The sequence below is a fragment of the Haemorhous mexicanus genome, chromosome 22 (assembly GCF_027477595.1).
Source record: "Haemorhous mexicanus isolate bHaeMex1 chromosome 22, bHaeMex1.pri, whole genome shotgun sequence".
Classification (NCBI taxonomy): Eukaryota; Metazoa; Chordata; class Aves; order Passeriformes; family Fringillidae; genus Haemorhous; species Haemorhous mexicanus.
The window spans coordinates 11578394-11594519 of NC_082362.1; the positions used below are offsets into that span (position 1 = coordinate 11578394).

Consider the following 16126-nt stretch of genomic DNA (forward strand, 5'->3'; position numbering starts at 1 on the left):
GAATGTTTCTTACTTTCCTCCATCTCCCCTGAGGTGTAGACATTCTTTCTTACTTTCTGGATTGGAGCAGAGACTTAGGCATGCTGCTTTCCACTTGTTGAAGGATATCATATGACTTATAACTGGTCTGAGAAAAGATCCTTACCTGACCTGTGAGCATTGTTGCTCTTTCTGCACTTATATAATTTAACCGCTTCTTCTGACAGGCATTGGCAGGACCTGGGATATCTGATTATCTATATCACCGGCCGTCCAGATATGCAGAAACAGCGTGTAGTTTCGTGGTTGTCCCAACACAATTTCCCACAAGGGATGATCTTCTTCTCAGATGGACTCGTTCATGACCCACTGCGACAAAAGACCATTTTTCTCCGGAATCTCATGCAAGAGGTACTAGAAACATATTTGTAGCCTTAAAACGACTTTTCAGGGAACGCAATTCAGTAGAGATCTCACTTCTTTCTGAACAGTAAGTCTTACTGAACATCACAGTCTTTTTGCCACTCCTCACTTATTTTCTCACTTTTTAAAGAGTAAGGAAAGCTGATAAAACATCCAAAGGGACCTCCAGTCATGACAAATCAGTAAATGAACTGCTTGTCCTTTCCTGTGCACATAGCTGTAGTTCTTGCTCACATGCAGGCAGATTGATTTAGCTTTCTGTGGTTTACAGATTGAAATTTTTAACAGGGAACTCATATGCTGCTTTACTGTAAATCAAGTGCCAGCCTTGTAGTTGCATGGTGTTCAATAGTGTGTTCACTTTGGAAGTAATGTTTGTTTCAGTGCCACATCAAAATCTGTGCCGCATATGGTTCCATGAAGGATATTTCTGTGTACAGTGTCTTGGCTCTGTCGCCATCCCAGATTTACATAGTTGGACGATCCACAAAGAAATACCAGGCACAGTGCCAAGTAAGTAACTCTTGCTATTCAATCAGGAAGTCCTAGGAAAGACAAGGCAATGCATGCAAGTGAATGCATGTGCAAACTTACAAATGCACAAATCAGTGACGGTATTTCAAAGAAAGGCAGTTGGGGTTACAAATCAGGCATTTTCTGGAAGGGTGAAAAGTAAAGAGAATCAGGTGGTGGCAGGTTGTATCTACAAGTGCATGCATTGCATATTTCACTGCATATTTTTTTAAATGAATTGGGTCGCTTGAAAAAAAACATTGAGGGGAGAGGAGTATTCGTATTTTGTAGGTGTCTAACTGTGATGCCAGTGATCAAAACTTAATGCCTCATAGTACTATTTGGTCAAGGCAGCAGTAATTTGTCACTCCTTTTTTTTCTTCCTATTTCAGTTCCTCAGTGAAGGTTATGCAGCCCACTTGGCCTCGCTGGAGTTCAGTCTCCATTCACGACCCAAAAAGAACAACTCTCGGATGATCTTGAGAAAAGGCAGCTTTGGCCTCCACTCGCAACCTGAGTTTTTGCGCAAGAGAAACCACCTCCGCAGGACTATGTCTGTACAGCAACCTGACCCACCTTCTTTAAACCCCAAGCCAGAGCGCGCTCAGAGCCAGCCTGAATCAGACAAAGATCATGACAGGCATTTTCCTTCCATTGCTTGGGTTCGAGGTGGAGTTCACAAATTTGAATCTATTCCCTAGGAGGATTGGGACTGTAGATCTTGGATGCACCCCATAAAACTTGTAGGCATGCCTGAAAGGTAGTATTTAGGCAGCTCCAAATTAAGAGAGGTGGACAGGAATTTGTACCTTGGAGTCTTCCCTGTTCTGAAATCTGCCTTCTTACACCAACTGGGGCACTTCCAGTCTCTTCCTCTTATCATGTTTATTGGGGAAGTTTAAAACAATCTAAAACTACCACAAGTTTATCATCATAGCAACAGGTTATTTTTGGGAACAAATATAATATGTGCAATAAGAGGAAAAGATACTGATTTTGCTCAGAAGGATTGTGGTATCAGCTAATTAGCTGCACCCAAACCAGCATCAACGGTAGGTCCTGTAGGTTACAGAGGAGGTTTACACTTTAAACATTAAGTAGTCATGTCTGTTTCCACTTCACTTTTCAATAAAAGTGATAAAAGGGAAGCAGCAGAGGGAGCTACAATAACAGGTGGTTAGGACTTCTACAACAAGATGCTTTCTGGGTGCCTTAAACCCAAGGTTTTCTTTCAGCCTACAGTGTTGATCAACAGACTCCAACATGGGCCCTCACTGGACAAATAAATGCGAAAACTTCACTTGTGAACCAAACATAAAAACTTCATATTAAAAATAAATGTCAGCCACAGTTTGAACACAGTTAGTGTTGTTGTAACCAAAGTAGTGTGCAACTGTACAAAGATCACATTGTTTGTGGAACTCAGTGACTGTGCAAAAATGTGTGGACTACTCCAAAGAAGATGGCTCTGATGATCTCATTCCGAGTGTCAGATCCTAAGAGGGCAAGCTAAAAGGAACCGTTTTACTAAGGGATCTGCAAACTTCGGGACAATTGCTTTTTAATTATTCAAACTAGAATATTTACACTGGAGGGGAAAAAAAGTAATTAAGTAAATTGATAAATTGTTTACCTTCTCATGCTTCACAGCAACTGCTGCATTAAGACAATCTGTAGCATTCAGAATTATAGCATTTGAGCTTCAAAGAGTGGACATGCAAAGATACAGGTGCCACATAGACATTTCTCTACTGCTTTAAATTTCTCTCTGATCTCTCAATGGACTTACTAGAAGTAAAATGTGTGATGTTTTCCCTAAGTAGTAATATTTCTAGAGTGTTACAGTTACTTTAACATAGTAGCAGTTTGCAGATTCTTCATGCAGATACTTCCGTGGAAATTCATTAAGGGAATTTTAATGACTGAACTGACGCATGTTTTAAAACCTGAAATGAAGTTACAAGTGCACATAAAACCCCCTTTTTTTTAGAGTTAAAAACATACTATTGACACTGAGAAAGCTTGAAGTCAAAAGAACATTCCTTTTTCAGGTTTGTTGTTTGTTTTTTATTCAGGGAATTGGGGTAGAGAGGGTTTGGTGCCTCTCCATCCCCGTTTCAGGTTTTGCTAGACCAGACAGAGTCTCTCACCAAGTCGGTTAATGATTTTGAAAGTTAATATGTAAAACAATAAATGCAATGGAAAACTATTAAGACAGTTCAGAAGTAAAGTAAGTCTGTACTTTCTGTTAACCATGAAGTTTCAGTAGACTTTTGGAATGGTGTAAGAGTGTAGCTTTTGCCTTAAGAGGCAGCAAAATAGATTATAAGTGGAGATGTTTGATTTATATTTTCAGATATTACTTGGCAGGATTGTCAGTTACCTATTTCAAACTTCCTGAAACATCTCTGGCACATCAGAAGATGGTTGTTTTGTTTTGGTTTTTTTTTTTTTTTTCTAATGCTTCCTTTAAGGCAAGGGGTAATCTCTGCTGAAGATTAAGGAAAGATGTAAAATGTTTGGTAGCAAACACTCTGTGGGAGCAGGTAAATATGTTACAAGGGGCTAGGGTTTTGTGATCTGTTGCTGCAAAAGCTAAATGAAAGATAGCTTGCAAACTACATTGAAACACTCTTAACAATTACAAATGCTTTCCCAGTAGTGTCATAGTTCTTGAGCCCGTGAAGTTGGAGGAATTATTCCGTGTTCTGTCTCAGCCCACTGCACATACTAACTCTAGTCACATAGTCCATTTCTTCTCTGCTTTGCACCATGATGAGGTTGCACGGGTGCACCGGCCTCCATCTCCTTCTAGTGAATTTACTGTTAGCACGCTCCTCCTTGTTAGTTTTAAATAGGCATGGAAATACAAGGCTTGTGAGAGGAACTTACTAGGAAAATGTTAAGTTTGATGAGGGGTCTAGAATATTGACTGATCGAAAAGTTCTTTTTAATCATTGGATGTTGTTTAGCATGTCTCCTGACTGTAATTGCTGTTCCTGTTCAAAGCTACTGTTGTTTTAGCCATCTACCTCTATCACCCAAGAGACTTGAATACCTATTTTTTTTGTTCAATTGCTGTAGTAGAAAGGTCTGCTTCCTTTCAAAAGAGGGATCTGTGTGTAATTCTGTGACTGTATTGAAGGAAATAGTGTCTAAGTACAAGGTCAGAAAAATCTCCTAGGTTATAAAGGGCTGTCTTTTACTCTTGGAGACATAATGTCATTTTACAGGGTTCCATGTCATCAAGACTCCGATTTTGTGTATTTCTCTTAATAGCTGGGTCACCTTCACAGTAATCACTGTGCTGGCTTCCCTTAAGAGTATGAGGAGCTAATAGCAGTAAAACAAGTGTGTGCGTGTGCATGTGTGTATATGATTTAGTGTGGTAACAATTTCAACGTTTCTACACATGGTATTAAAATCAAGCTGAAAATACTCTCCCTAAATTTTTCATACAATGTATGAGAGCTTATATGTCATTTGCATAATTCCAGCACTGCTGATTGCTCATGGCTAGAATGGTTTATCTTATGATCCCACACTCCACTTTGGCAAAATAGTGACACAGGCTTCTTAGTTACACACTTTGTCCACATGAAACTGCATTCAGTCATTCACAGGCATTCAGCTTGCAATTGGATTTCAGTTCTACTTGTGTATTCATGGAAGATCAGTCCCCTAGGAAGCCATTCACTGAGGGTAAGTTTCATCCTACAGTCATCTTATTCTTGATTGCAAGTCCTCATTGCTGCAGTTTCTGTGCAGTCAGCACGCACTTAAACTACACAGATTATGAAAGTGTTTTAGCATACACAGAAGGGAAAGGGACAATGAAGTCAGGTGGGTGTGCCCACTGAACATACATTAGACTCATCAGTTGTTTCAGCACCATCTTTTGTTTAGTGCCTCCAGTGTGTAACAGAAAAGCACATTCTTTTAACGTGCTGAATGGAGGAAGCATAAATGAAATTGTAAAACACAAAATTATTAGTCCAGTGGGTGCTAAGGGTACAGTACAAGTATGCCACAGTTGGAAGCATGTACTTCTTTGTCCTATTGATATGGATCCATTTTAAATTACTGTAAAAAATGGCTGTGATTAATAGCAGTGATAGAGTTATTTGAGATATTGTGAAAACACACCTTCACAACTGTGGTGTTTTGGTTTTGTCTGTGTGTATCTGTGTATAGCTACTGGAAGACACTAGTTTTGGTTCTGCTTTCACAGCAAATTTGTAACCAATACACATAAAAAAAAAAAAAAAAAAAAAGAACAAAACCAACTCAAACACAGCAACAGTGGCTGTCTGTTCAATTTTGTTGTCTAGCTAGGTAGGTTTGGAACAAGATATCATTGTATAGATTGCAGAATTGAATAGTGATGCTAATCCAAATCTGCTTATTTTGAATAACATTTTTGTTTGCGTACACTAGTGCTCTTGGTATAGATTTTTGCTTGACCAAAGTATTCCTGTTTAGTTTTGTGGCATGGTTCGTATCTATTCAGCATAAAATTCTGTTAGGTGTAAAAATGACAAAATACTGGTAATTCTTATTCATTGGGGTTCATGAGAGCTGTCATTTTTATTTGTTTACATTAAACTAGTCTTAATTTATACAGATTACTTTACTTTTTTACTCTAGTACCTAGGGAAGTCACTTCCAAACAGCTAAAACTTTCACTGGTTATGTAGAACTATCAGTAAACTAGAGAGAAAAAAAAATTACACACCCTAGTTTATACAAGACAAAGACTTTTTTTTCAGAAGCCCCAGTATTCTGCAAAATAGCCTTTGTTTGCCATTACTAGTGAAAAAATTGTCCTGTTTATACATTGCAGTCTTTCTTTAGCCAGGACAGTACTAATGCGTGTATTTAACAAATCCTCAATACTTAGCTCTATAGTATCATCATGGAATCTATAGTGTAATTTATGGAATAAATTTAGAAAGGGAAAACTTTTTCCCTTCTTTCTATACCATTTCTGTTTTAAACTTGCTAAAAGCTTTTTTTATAAGCATTTAAAACAATACCTGAAACCAGTAGATATTTTATGTTTTAAAATTTGTAGGTCCAACAGTTGTTACTGAACAAGAAGGATTTTCCTCAGTTTTTGGGTTTTTTTTCCCCTATTGCCATCTAGGCTGCAGAAAGGTGAGTGCATCATCATAGGACTAGCTGATTGGAGCATGGGTATCTTTTTAGTAAACTCATTGGCTTGATAATGAAGAGATGAGGATTATGCACCACAACGTCATGATTTTTCTGATTAGTTTGACTTGTGGCATTTGAACTCAAGATTTCTGCATTGAATTGTTTACGTCAGGCATGCAGAGGGGAAAGTGGCACTTTCATCCTCATGTGGAGTTGGTACAGGACAGAATTCCTATACACACAAAACCCTCCAGCCTACCTTTTCAGCATCTCTAAGAGCAGTGATTCCTTATGGTCTGTGTTCAAAGCTTAAGCAGAAATTGAGTTTGTGAAGGTAATTAAGACTTCCATTATGTTTAGTCACTCAAGGTAGCAATGTGTTCCTATAGATGAGCCTAAATTCAGAACCCCCATAAAAAATGGAAGTAACAACACATTTTTCTGGATGAAAATATCTGTTTTCAGAAATAAGGCCTGGAACAGCTAGAGTCCTGTGCATGGACACTGGAATTGAAGTCATGTGTTGGCTCTTTCACTCATTTTAGGTCAAGCCCAAACAGAGATTATTACAGTCTACCCACTACTTGTATTAATCTCAATAAGCTATCCTTGAAACTGAATGGAATTTTGGGGGGGTTGGGGGGAGGTTAAATTTCACAGTTCATTTGTATGGATGTATAGAACATAGGAGGGGGAAAAGAGAGAGGCGGGTTTACTGTGACATGGTGGGAGATGGTGTGTTAGAGATTGCAACATTGAAACATGATTTACAGATAGCAAGTTTGAAAGGCAGTGTTATACCTGGATGACTGGTATACAGCCCAGAATGGCAGTCCTCTCACAGAACCCCGAGTCTTATGCATAACTTGTTTTTCTATTTGTTGGGGTGAAAAGGGGCAATCCCCTTACAACTGAATTCACACAAGGAAACTTGAAATTGTAGGTGTTCTTTCAGTCTATAGTTTTATTAAGTGCATACTTTTAAATATTGTCAGTGAGAAGGTTCTATCTGGTGACAAATGTTTATATTTCTTAAGGCTGCCTTGTAAAGATTCAAAAATGTACAATAATGAATTTCTTAATATGAAATAAGGAGTAAGATTTCTACAACTGCTATAGATTTTGATGTGAGCTGGTTTTTAAAATCTTAAAACAGATTAGCCACTTAAATAAAACTTTCCTTGCCTTTAAACAAACAGTGTCACTGATTTTTCTTACCAGTAATTTGATAAATATTGGATCATGATTGTACATGTCCAAGTAGCTGGTGGAAACATTACAAATAGAAGCTGGTTGATCTGTTTGAAATAATACTTAGATTGGAGGTCAACTTTTCAAAAACCTCCAACCCTCCTTCCTTTTCAAAAGTCATAGAAAAAGGCATTTCACTAATGAGACAACATATTTGTGAAAGCTTTATAGAAGTACTCTCAGGACATACAAAGAACAACTTGGAGATACTATACTTGTACTTCCATATAGAAAAGTTATTAAAAAACCCACAAAACACACACAAACACTAGATCAAGAAATAACACAAGCTATAATTCTCAGTCATCTGAAAGTCTAGAAGTCTTCAGGCTGGAAGGGTTGCTTTCATATTTCCAGGCCTCATTAACTGTTCAAATGTTTTAAAATGGGTTCATTTGACAAGAAAAAAAAAAGAAAAATTCAGAGCAAGTTTAAAAATCAATACTTATACATAAATCATACTTTAATGCTTTTCATATTTATACCTGATACCATCAAACTTTTAGTAACACTGGAACTACTAGGTCACATGCACATTTTAAAAATTATCAAGTAGAGCAAAGTTTCCCAAATCAGTCTTTTGTTTGAAAGTTCATTTTAGAGTGTACATAATTGGAGAAGCCTGCACAAAGCTTACCATGGAAAACAGCCCTGCAGTTGAATTCTAAAATCTTGACAAATCTTTGCTTTCATGTGAAAGACTAAACTTTGTTATACTGAACGACAGACCAAAAAAGGCTTGTCAAATGAATGTTAAATTTTTTTTAAAGTAATTAGAAGCAAAATACAGGTATCAAATGCTAAGTATACATAATCAAAATACTTCCACTTCTACTTGCAACAGTAGTTGCAAGACATTACATTACTTGTAGTAACAAATTTCTGTGTATAACTAAAAGACAGATGCAGCACAAAAGCAATGTTTAACTCAACTGCCAAGATGCTGTCTAAAGCATTAGTAAGAAATTACAAAGTTGCTTTGATTTATCTGGAGCCAAACTACCTAAGATAGGATTAGATGGCTAACCCTTAAGGCCATGAAGTAAGAGTCCTAAAATGGCTCTGTTCTTGTGGCATGAGTGACTCCACAGAATCCTGTTGCTTTGGAATGGCAGTTTTGCTTAGAACTCAAAGAAGCCACTACTGTTTTATTAACTTCCAGCTAACATGATGAATAACTTTAGTTTGCTAGTAGCAAAAAAACCCCAACAAGTTAGGCTTTCAAAATAATAGACCAATCTTTTTCACATGGAAAGTGTGCTAAATCTCGTGGCTGCTGGATACCAATTTACTTTTACCTAGGATTACCCTTCATAAGTCTGTCATAAGACCTTGCTTTGGCCATTCTTACTGGCCAGTTCCACATAATTTTCTAAGTACTTACTGCCTCATGAAAGTCACTTTCAATATGGTTCCCTCATCTCAGCAGGGATAGTACACAGTGGTTGGTACTATTTTGATTCTATCTTTACTTGAAAAGAGAAAGCAAGGGAAGTCCTGAGCTGTTTCATTAAAAAAAAGAAAAAGTGTAATGGCTTATTTAAGTTTGTAGAGCGCAGCCTTTCAGGTGCTTCTCAGACCTCTCCCTTATATGTGCTCATAAACTTGGAAACATGAAAAAATAATTACAGCCATCTCTGTCTAGGTACCAAGTGCTTGATGGAGTTTCTTTGCTTGCCTTCTGATAGCTTGAGATGGTTTCAGGGATCGATGTACAGACTGTGAGTTTTGTGCCATTAGACAGTAGTAGTTTGATATTGCTTGTTGCCTGCAGAAGAACAACAGGACTACCATTAGCAGCATGAAGTCAGTAGAGTTAATCAACTGGTTATCATGCAGATTGCTGGAAAACATGGGAGAAAGGAAGAGGTCTGGTACACTTTCACTGTGTAACTGTTCTAAACACTAGCAAGAAAATATTTTATTATCTTCATTGAACGTAAATGGCAAGTACACAAATTAAGTACTGCGATATTTTAACTAGCAACGGGAGTATTTCTTGTGATATAATCTAATTCATTTAAATGCAAAACATTAGAACAGTACTTTGAATTGGAAATAATAATTTGAGATCAAGATTTGCTTCATCAAGAAAAAAATGAAAAGGAAGCACTAACATTAAAACTCATGGCAATTGGATATCAGAACAGAAAGTCTCATGTAAGACTAAAGGCACCTCCAAAAAAGTTCATTTCACAATTATTCCAGTAGGCAACCAGGCAGTAACAGAGCACAGTGCAGTGCATCTACACATGCAGGAGTACTGGACCAAATTGTGGAAGCAGTACAGATCTCTGTTGAAACCATCAGTCCAGCATTTGAAACTGCTCTCATTTTTCTTGAAAAATTACAACAAAGTGTCTTGCACCTATCTTTGTTGCTAAAATGGGACATAGTATTCAGGAGGTACCTTTCCCTCTAACAAAAAGAACACTTCCAACATAATGGGTGAAGATATTTATGTCACATCCACTTGGGTACAAATGCTGTGTTTAAAAATGCCGCCAGTACATTTACGAGCTCCTGTTAATCGTGATAGCATAGACTAAACTGCTATGAAATTTTGAGGGATGGAAAAGAAAGGCTGTAACATCAGACAGCTCAGGATAGTGGTTGGTTCTCTCATGCTTTGTGATCATTAGTAACCAGTGAGAACTGAACCTGAGTGACAAAATATTAGTACTAGTAATTTTTGGTCTGGAGTGAGAAAAGCTGATGTTTGCATAGGAGGCTCATTGTGAACCCATAAGGACTCACTAATCCACAATTTAGAGGTGAAGTTTTACAACTGCACAATGATCTGCTGTAGCAGAGATGGCCACAGAGAATATGAAGGAAGAACCCTGTGGTTCTACGTAATACTGCCTTAAAGCAGCATGAGCTAATAAGCCCTTCTCTCTATAAACAGCAGGTTTTCTCCCCACAGATGCATGCAGGCATAGCCAAGGTAAGTGAACAACTATTTACCTGGTTGCTACTATCTTCAGTTACGAATGAGAGAAACTGTCACATCACTAGCAGATGGGAGAATATTAGGAGTGAGATTTAGTGAACTTTCAGTGGATATGATAAAATTACCTTGATACAAGTTTTAACCTATCGTTATCTAGACATGGTCCCATTTACAAATTTACAAATTTTTGCAATTATTTGGGATGTTAAGCCCTTACCTCTTTGTAGGTAAAGTATTTGATGCTAAACTCTATTTAGAGAATTTGAGGCGCTTGACATTTAGTTATTGAATATTTTACATGGTCTAAGAGAGGAAGAAGTTTAGGGAATCACCCTGTGACAAGATTTCAGACCTTTAATTTTTATTTTCTTAATATGTCTAATTCAGAATGACATAAGCTTCACAAATACAGCAGCCTACCACCTTGTGAATTAACCAAGGTGTTTTATAAGAGGCTTCTTCATTTGGGTACCATGGACTGTTTGTTAACATAATGCTACCTAATAAAAGGGTTTTTTAGTAGATGTGCATCATCATCTGTGACTGTGCCAGTACACTGGAATTTTCCCACCTCCTCCCCCAGTCTGGATTGGCACCTCTTTTAGACAAGAGTCCGGGAGGTATTATTCTCACACAAGGTCAAAGGTAGGGTCCTTCTGATAAAAATCTGACTTCCACAACAAGGAAACTGAAGACAAGTAGAGCATTTGGCAGGTTTTAGAAGCTGCAAATCCAACTGCAGATTTAAACTTCCCAGGTATCTTTAAGAAAAAACGGATATACTACATTACACTTGAAAAAGTTCAGCAACTATTTCCAATCCTGAGTTACAGGGACTACTTGGCCTGCAATTGGCTATGGTCAGGTGGCAGGTAAAGTTGAGGAACACTTAGCAGTATTTACCTCTCTTCTTTCACAATGGCATCATCGAATGCTTGGGAGATACGCTTCAACTGGCAAATCCCTGAGGAGACCAGTTCCAACTCAGAGTCAAACTCTCTGCAAACAGAATGGTCATTGCTACAGATCAAACAGGACAGGCTGACTAGGTGACACTACTCAAGTCTTCATCCCTGAAGCCTTCATACCACTCTTGTTACCTCTAGACTTTACCCAGAGAAGTTTAGGGCCGTGGAAATTACACTCTTAATTCCATTGGCCAATGGCTTCACATGTCCATTCATCCCCCAAAGTGCTATCGTCCAACCGAGACATAGGATTCAGGTTCACAAGGCTTGGATTCAACTTCTAGCTTTAACCTTTCTTGTGACTTCGACCAAAAGAAAAACCTGTGTGCACATTATTAAATATTTCCCTAGCTCCCAACCCTTGATCTAATTTGTGTTTGTTCTTTGAGGCAGGAATCTCTCTATGTTATACAAAGAACTCAGCATAAACAGAGTTATTCCTGGTATCTTTGGAATACAAATAGCAACTACAATTAAATCAGAATGAGATACAGAGTGTTTTCCTTTACCCAAAAGGCACCAGCAAAAAACTCAGGTATGTCTCTAAGAAAAAATTACTTTTTATGTTTCAGCTTTATGCATAGCTCAGTCCCTGCCTATAGAGGGAGCTGGAACTACTTTCTTGACTATTCAAGCAGCACACACATTCAGGGGAATAGGACAGAAAACTTGATACCTTGCCTTTCACTTTACCAGATACTCTAATCAGTGTAAAAAAATTAAAAATAAAAATAAATTTTTAAAAAAAGTTTACCAAAGAACGTGACTTACATCTTTCTGCTGGAAGGAGCAGGAGATGAATAAGGGCTCTTCAGTGCTGCTGCTCTTCTGGATCTCCGGAGAGATAGAGCATTTTTACCAAGCCAGCAGGAGAAATCCCTCCATTCTCTATGTTCTGACACCCTTTTTGGCCCAAGTAAGGCCCTTTTGCTGGACCTTGGAGTGCCTTTGGAACTGGCTGCTGGAGTAACACTCTTATAGCAAGGTGTTCGAGGTGTAGCAGTTCTTTTTTTGGTAGAACTGGTCGCACAGCTTCTGCTGATGGATTCAGCTGGAAAGGTCACCATTAAGCGTACTGGGCTTTGGCAAGACTTCTGTATTTTCTGAAAGAAGCATTAGATATGTTAGGCTAAATTAACTCAATTTGCCATGAGTTTGGAACCAGGAAGAGTAGGAATATTTGGGCTGAATTGCTAGTTCCATGCTCATATATCAGGTTTCAACTAACATGAATGCATCTCAAACTCTGTACTTATTTGCACAGGGAGTCTCTTGCTTCCCTAACTCTTGGCACTCATCAAGGATTTCAGAGCAGGCATTGGACAAAGCTCTCGCTGCTCTTAAGCTGGAAACATTCAGGTTCCCCAACACAGAATGCATGCATTTAAAAATCTGAGGTCTGCAAGAAAGAGAAGTGTTACCTGCTACCCAGTAGCAGGTTTTGTCAGTCTACATTTAGATTAACTATAATGAAGAACATGCTAGTAAATAGTATGGGTACAGGAGAATAAATAAAAGAAAAAAAGTCCAAAGTGCTGCACATTTCTCAGTAACAATTCTTTGCAAATTATTGCAATTTCTGCCCAATTTCCTCCATGTAAAGGCTGTTCTGCCATATATGATTAAATACAGGAGGGGAAAAGCTCTTTTAACAAAATAAACTGTTTTCACCTTCCTCCATGTTCTGCCACATCCATAATTTGCCTGTCTATACTTTAGGAAAAGATATTAAAGATTTTAAAAGTTAGTAGCTATGAGACAAGTACTAAGGTGTGCAAGTGTGTGGGAAAGGATTCTCTGGAATACAGCACTGAGTACAGAATTCAGAAATCTTAGTATTGGAATTGGAGCAAAAATTAACCTCTATCTATGTTCTACTGCAAAGACAAAATACCTGGGACACTGTTCCAAAAGCATATTTTGCTGTTCTTTTAATAGTCTGAAGAGTTTGGCACCTCTGCCTTGGTTCCAGACTTTCCCTAGCTGGGGTTTTATGAAAATCCAGCTCAACTCGTTTTAGTGGTACCCGTTTCCTTAAAGACATGCGGATGGTATTGAGAGAACTCAGAGAGGCCCTTCTCTTGAATTTGTCAAGCACAGGACTCTCATCCTCGTTGAGGTCAGCTAGGAGCCGGTGTTTCCGCCACGCCACTGCTGCTTTGACATTATGGAGCACGGATGCCATCTTGTTCCAGTTCTTGGTCAACTTTATTTCTAAAACAATGAAAATGAGAGCAAAGCTTAGGCAGAACAAGGTACAAAGTGGTGTAGAAAAGATAAATGGAAACTGTTACAGAATATATTTTCCCGACACAAGAAAACCAGAGCTGAGCAGACTTTTAGTTGGAGTCTTAAAAGAGAACAGGGTTGATTTTTAAGGCTATTTAGGTTTGCTCAAGTCCACCAAGAAGCCTTGTATTGCAATTCCACTGCAAAACTCTAGTTTGAGAGGTAGAATGCTCTATGAGTGTATCTTTTTGGTTTGTATCTCTGATCAAGATCTGATACCTCAAATTTTTGCCTTCTATAATCAAAACAACCTTCCACTGCGAGACAAGTTTATGCACCTGCTATTGTCTTCTGCTGTACTTGCAAGCTGAAGGCTTCTGCTTCAGTCCCAGTTATGACTGTGGATATGTAAATCCTGAAACAGACAGGATTATTACTGGCAGAACACTTTGGTGAGAAGGGCGAAAATGCTAGGTATCTATATGACATATGGCAATTTAAACGTATATACTTTCCGTTCTTGATTTTCACTTGCTAATAAATACGATTGAAATGAGAGAGAGCCGCTGCTGTCCTACGGTTACAATGATCTGTTTATTAAACGGGAATTGCACAGGACAGCGCGGTGCCTTCTTTCTTCTAGAGGCCACGGCGGTCTGGGGTAGCCCCCGGCCGGGCCCCTGGACACACCCAGGCCCACGGCTCGTCCGAGCCGCTCTCACCGCAGGCACTGGCCGTGCTCTCCGCCGACAGCCGCTCTGCTGGCACTGGCCGTGCCGCCACATCGGCCTAACGGGACTGGGCGGGACCAGCCAGTGCCGTTTTTGCGCCTACCGGGACAGTAGCAACAAGAGCGAAAAGTGCCGCCAAGGCCGGAGGAGATGGGTTCGGGCAAAGGGAGCCGCGACCGGGCCGCTCTGGCAGTACTCACTCAGCACGCCGGACGGAACCGGGACCCGGATCGGGACGGAGCTGCCACCTCCCTGCAGCAGTTCCTTTCTGCGCCGCCACCGCGTTTGAACGCCGCGCCGCCCCCTCCGAGCCCCCGGATTGGCGGCGCCGCCGCCGCCGCCCCCGCAATTGGCTGGGCCCGCGCGCGTGCGGCTGCCGTTACTCGGCTCGACGCGCGCGGAGCAGCCGGCAGTGAGGGGGTGGCCCGCGCCGGGCTGAGGGGAATGTCCCGGGCCCAGCGGCACAACCGCAGGGGCTGCGCTGCGCCCCCGCCCGCGGCTCTGGCGCCTTTGCGGACCTCGGCCCAGAGATCCGCGTCAGCTGGACTAGTAAAAGGACTCAGGCTGGGTTGCCCACTTGGCTATCCAAGCCACAGCTCCTGTTACTTCTGGTAATTATCGGTCAAAGTCTTAGAAGGTTTTGCTTTTACTCCACGGGCTTCTGCAGCTCTTGCTGGAGGAGACAGCTAGTGTAACTGTCCGTATGGGACCGTAAACCATCCGGGATGCCCTCTGAAGCAAAGAGGGCCAAAGGCAAAGGATGTATACGTTCAGCGGTGGGGGATTTTATTTTGATTTGGTTTTTTTTTTTTTTTTTTTTCTTTCTTACCTGAGTGGCAAACAAGACATACAAAGCATTCATTTATCCTGAAATTACTTCTTCCTGAAAAACTTGTTCTAGAAAGAACTGTAGCAGTGGTTTTTTCTAAAGATTTGTTTGCCCCCCACCAAGTTAAACTCAGAGCTGACAGCTAAAACACCCCCTTAGCTAAATGGAAAAGCCAACCCAACACTGCAGGATACCTCTTGAATCTCACCACTGGCTTATAAACAAACATACTTTTTACAGATTCATAAGAACTCTGGTTTTAAAAAAGTTCCACGTGACGGTGTTCGTGCCGCTTTGTGTTCACACACTAATATTGATGAGTGCAGTGTAATAAACATCCTTTATTAACAGATGTGTTTCTATGTATTACAGCCCTATATTCTGTTGTTTTCCTCTGTCCATTGCCTTCAGGGCTTCCAGGTAGCTGAAGTGTTAGACCTCTTCCCCTGTGTTCTCCCCCCTCTCTATAGCAAAAGTTTCAGGGGTTCTTCTCACTAGCAAACTGGAGCTTCAGCCACCATGTTTTAAGACTTGGTTTGGATTTTAGGATATTGATTTAGAGACCTCCTATATGACTAATAGTTCAGCAAAACAAAGAGCTCTTCTTGGGGGTGCTAAATACAAGAGAGAGAGAGAGAGAGAGAGAGAGAGAGAGAGAGAGAGAGTCAGGTAGTAAGCAAACCAAATGATCAGTTTCTAAGGGTTTTCTTGATAGCTGGGGATGTGGGTTGGTACTTTGAATGGCAAGAGTGGGCAGAGGAATCGCTAAGAATAGAAATGGTGCTAATTGAAAAGAGTATTTGTACAGGCAGAGAGATTCTATGTGACATAAGAACTGTAGGCAAAAAGACAAACAGCAGACTGAAGCTTAATTGTGCTATCAACCTGTCCTTTCATGCCTGTTTATACAATCAAAATAGAAATATCTGAGCTTTTCTGGTTGTAAACAGACTCTCAGGGATCTGCATGTTTTCTTCTTCTGGTGCACTTCTTGCTTCCATCCATTTCAACTTTTTTTTATCCAGCCTTAATCTAAGGCACGGTACTGATTGTCATGGAATGGTACCCCAGAAGACTATGAAAAGTCATTAGT

The 16126-nt window shown here is 39.9% G+C and overlaps 2 protein-coding genes across 8 annotated transcripts in view; one reads left to right on the forward strand and one right to left on the reverse strand.

The window, feature by feature from the left end:
- PITPNM3 (PITPNM family member 3) overlaps positions 1 to 2276 on the forward strand; it is a 34909-nt gene extending 32633 nt beyond the window's left edge. For all 5 annotated transcript variants that reach the window (XM_059865744.1, XM_059865746.1, XM_059865747.1 and 2 more), the window contains 3 exons: positions 207 to 390; positions 787 to 915; positions 1308 to 2276. In XM_059865744.1, the coding sequence (XP_059721727.1) occupies positions 207 to 390; positions 787 to 915; positions 1308 to 1616 (622 nt within the window). In that variant the 3' untranslated portion in view covers positions 1617 to 2276. The remainder of the gene's footprint in view (positions 1 to 206; positions 391 to 786; positions 916 to 1307) is intronic.
- A 4733-nt stretch (positions 2277 to 7009) lies between these two features.
- On the reverse strand, positions 7010 to 14536 carry PIMREG (PICALM interacting mitotic regulator). 3 transcript variants are annotated; one of them, XM_059865751.1, is made up of 7 exons: positions 14405 to 14522; positions 13812 to 13888; positions 13139 to 13458; positions 12016 to 12347; positions 11180 to 11275; positions 10291 to 10337; positions 8956 to 9091 (listed from the first exon to the last, which is right to left on the reverse strand). In XM_059865751.1, exons 3-6 carry the CDS (start codon positions 13427 to 13429, stop codon positions 10307 to 10309), a joined length of 750 nt encoding a protein of 249 aa, XP_059721734.1. In that variant the 5' UTR covers positions 13430 to 13458; positions 13812 to 13888; positions 14405 to 14522; the 3' UTR covers positions 8956 to 9091; positions 10291 to 10306. The 3 variants fall into 3 exon arrangements, with proteins under 3 accessions (XP_059721732.1, XP_059721733.1, XP_059721734.1); XM_059865749.1 differs by lacking the exon at positions 10291 to 10337 and having other exon boundaries at positions 7010 to 9091; XM_059865750.1 differs by lacking the exons at positions 10291 to 10337; positions 13812 to 13888 and having other exon boundaries at positions 7010 to 9091; positions 14405 to 14536.
- Between the last annotated feature and the right edge of the window lie 1590 nt (positions 14537 to 16126).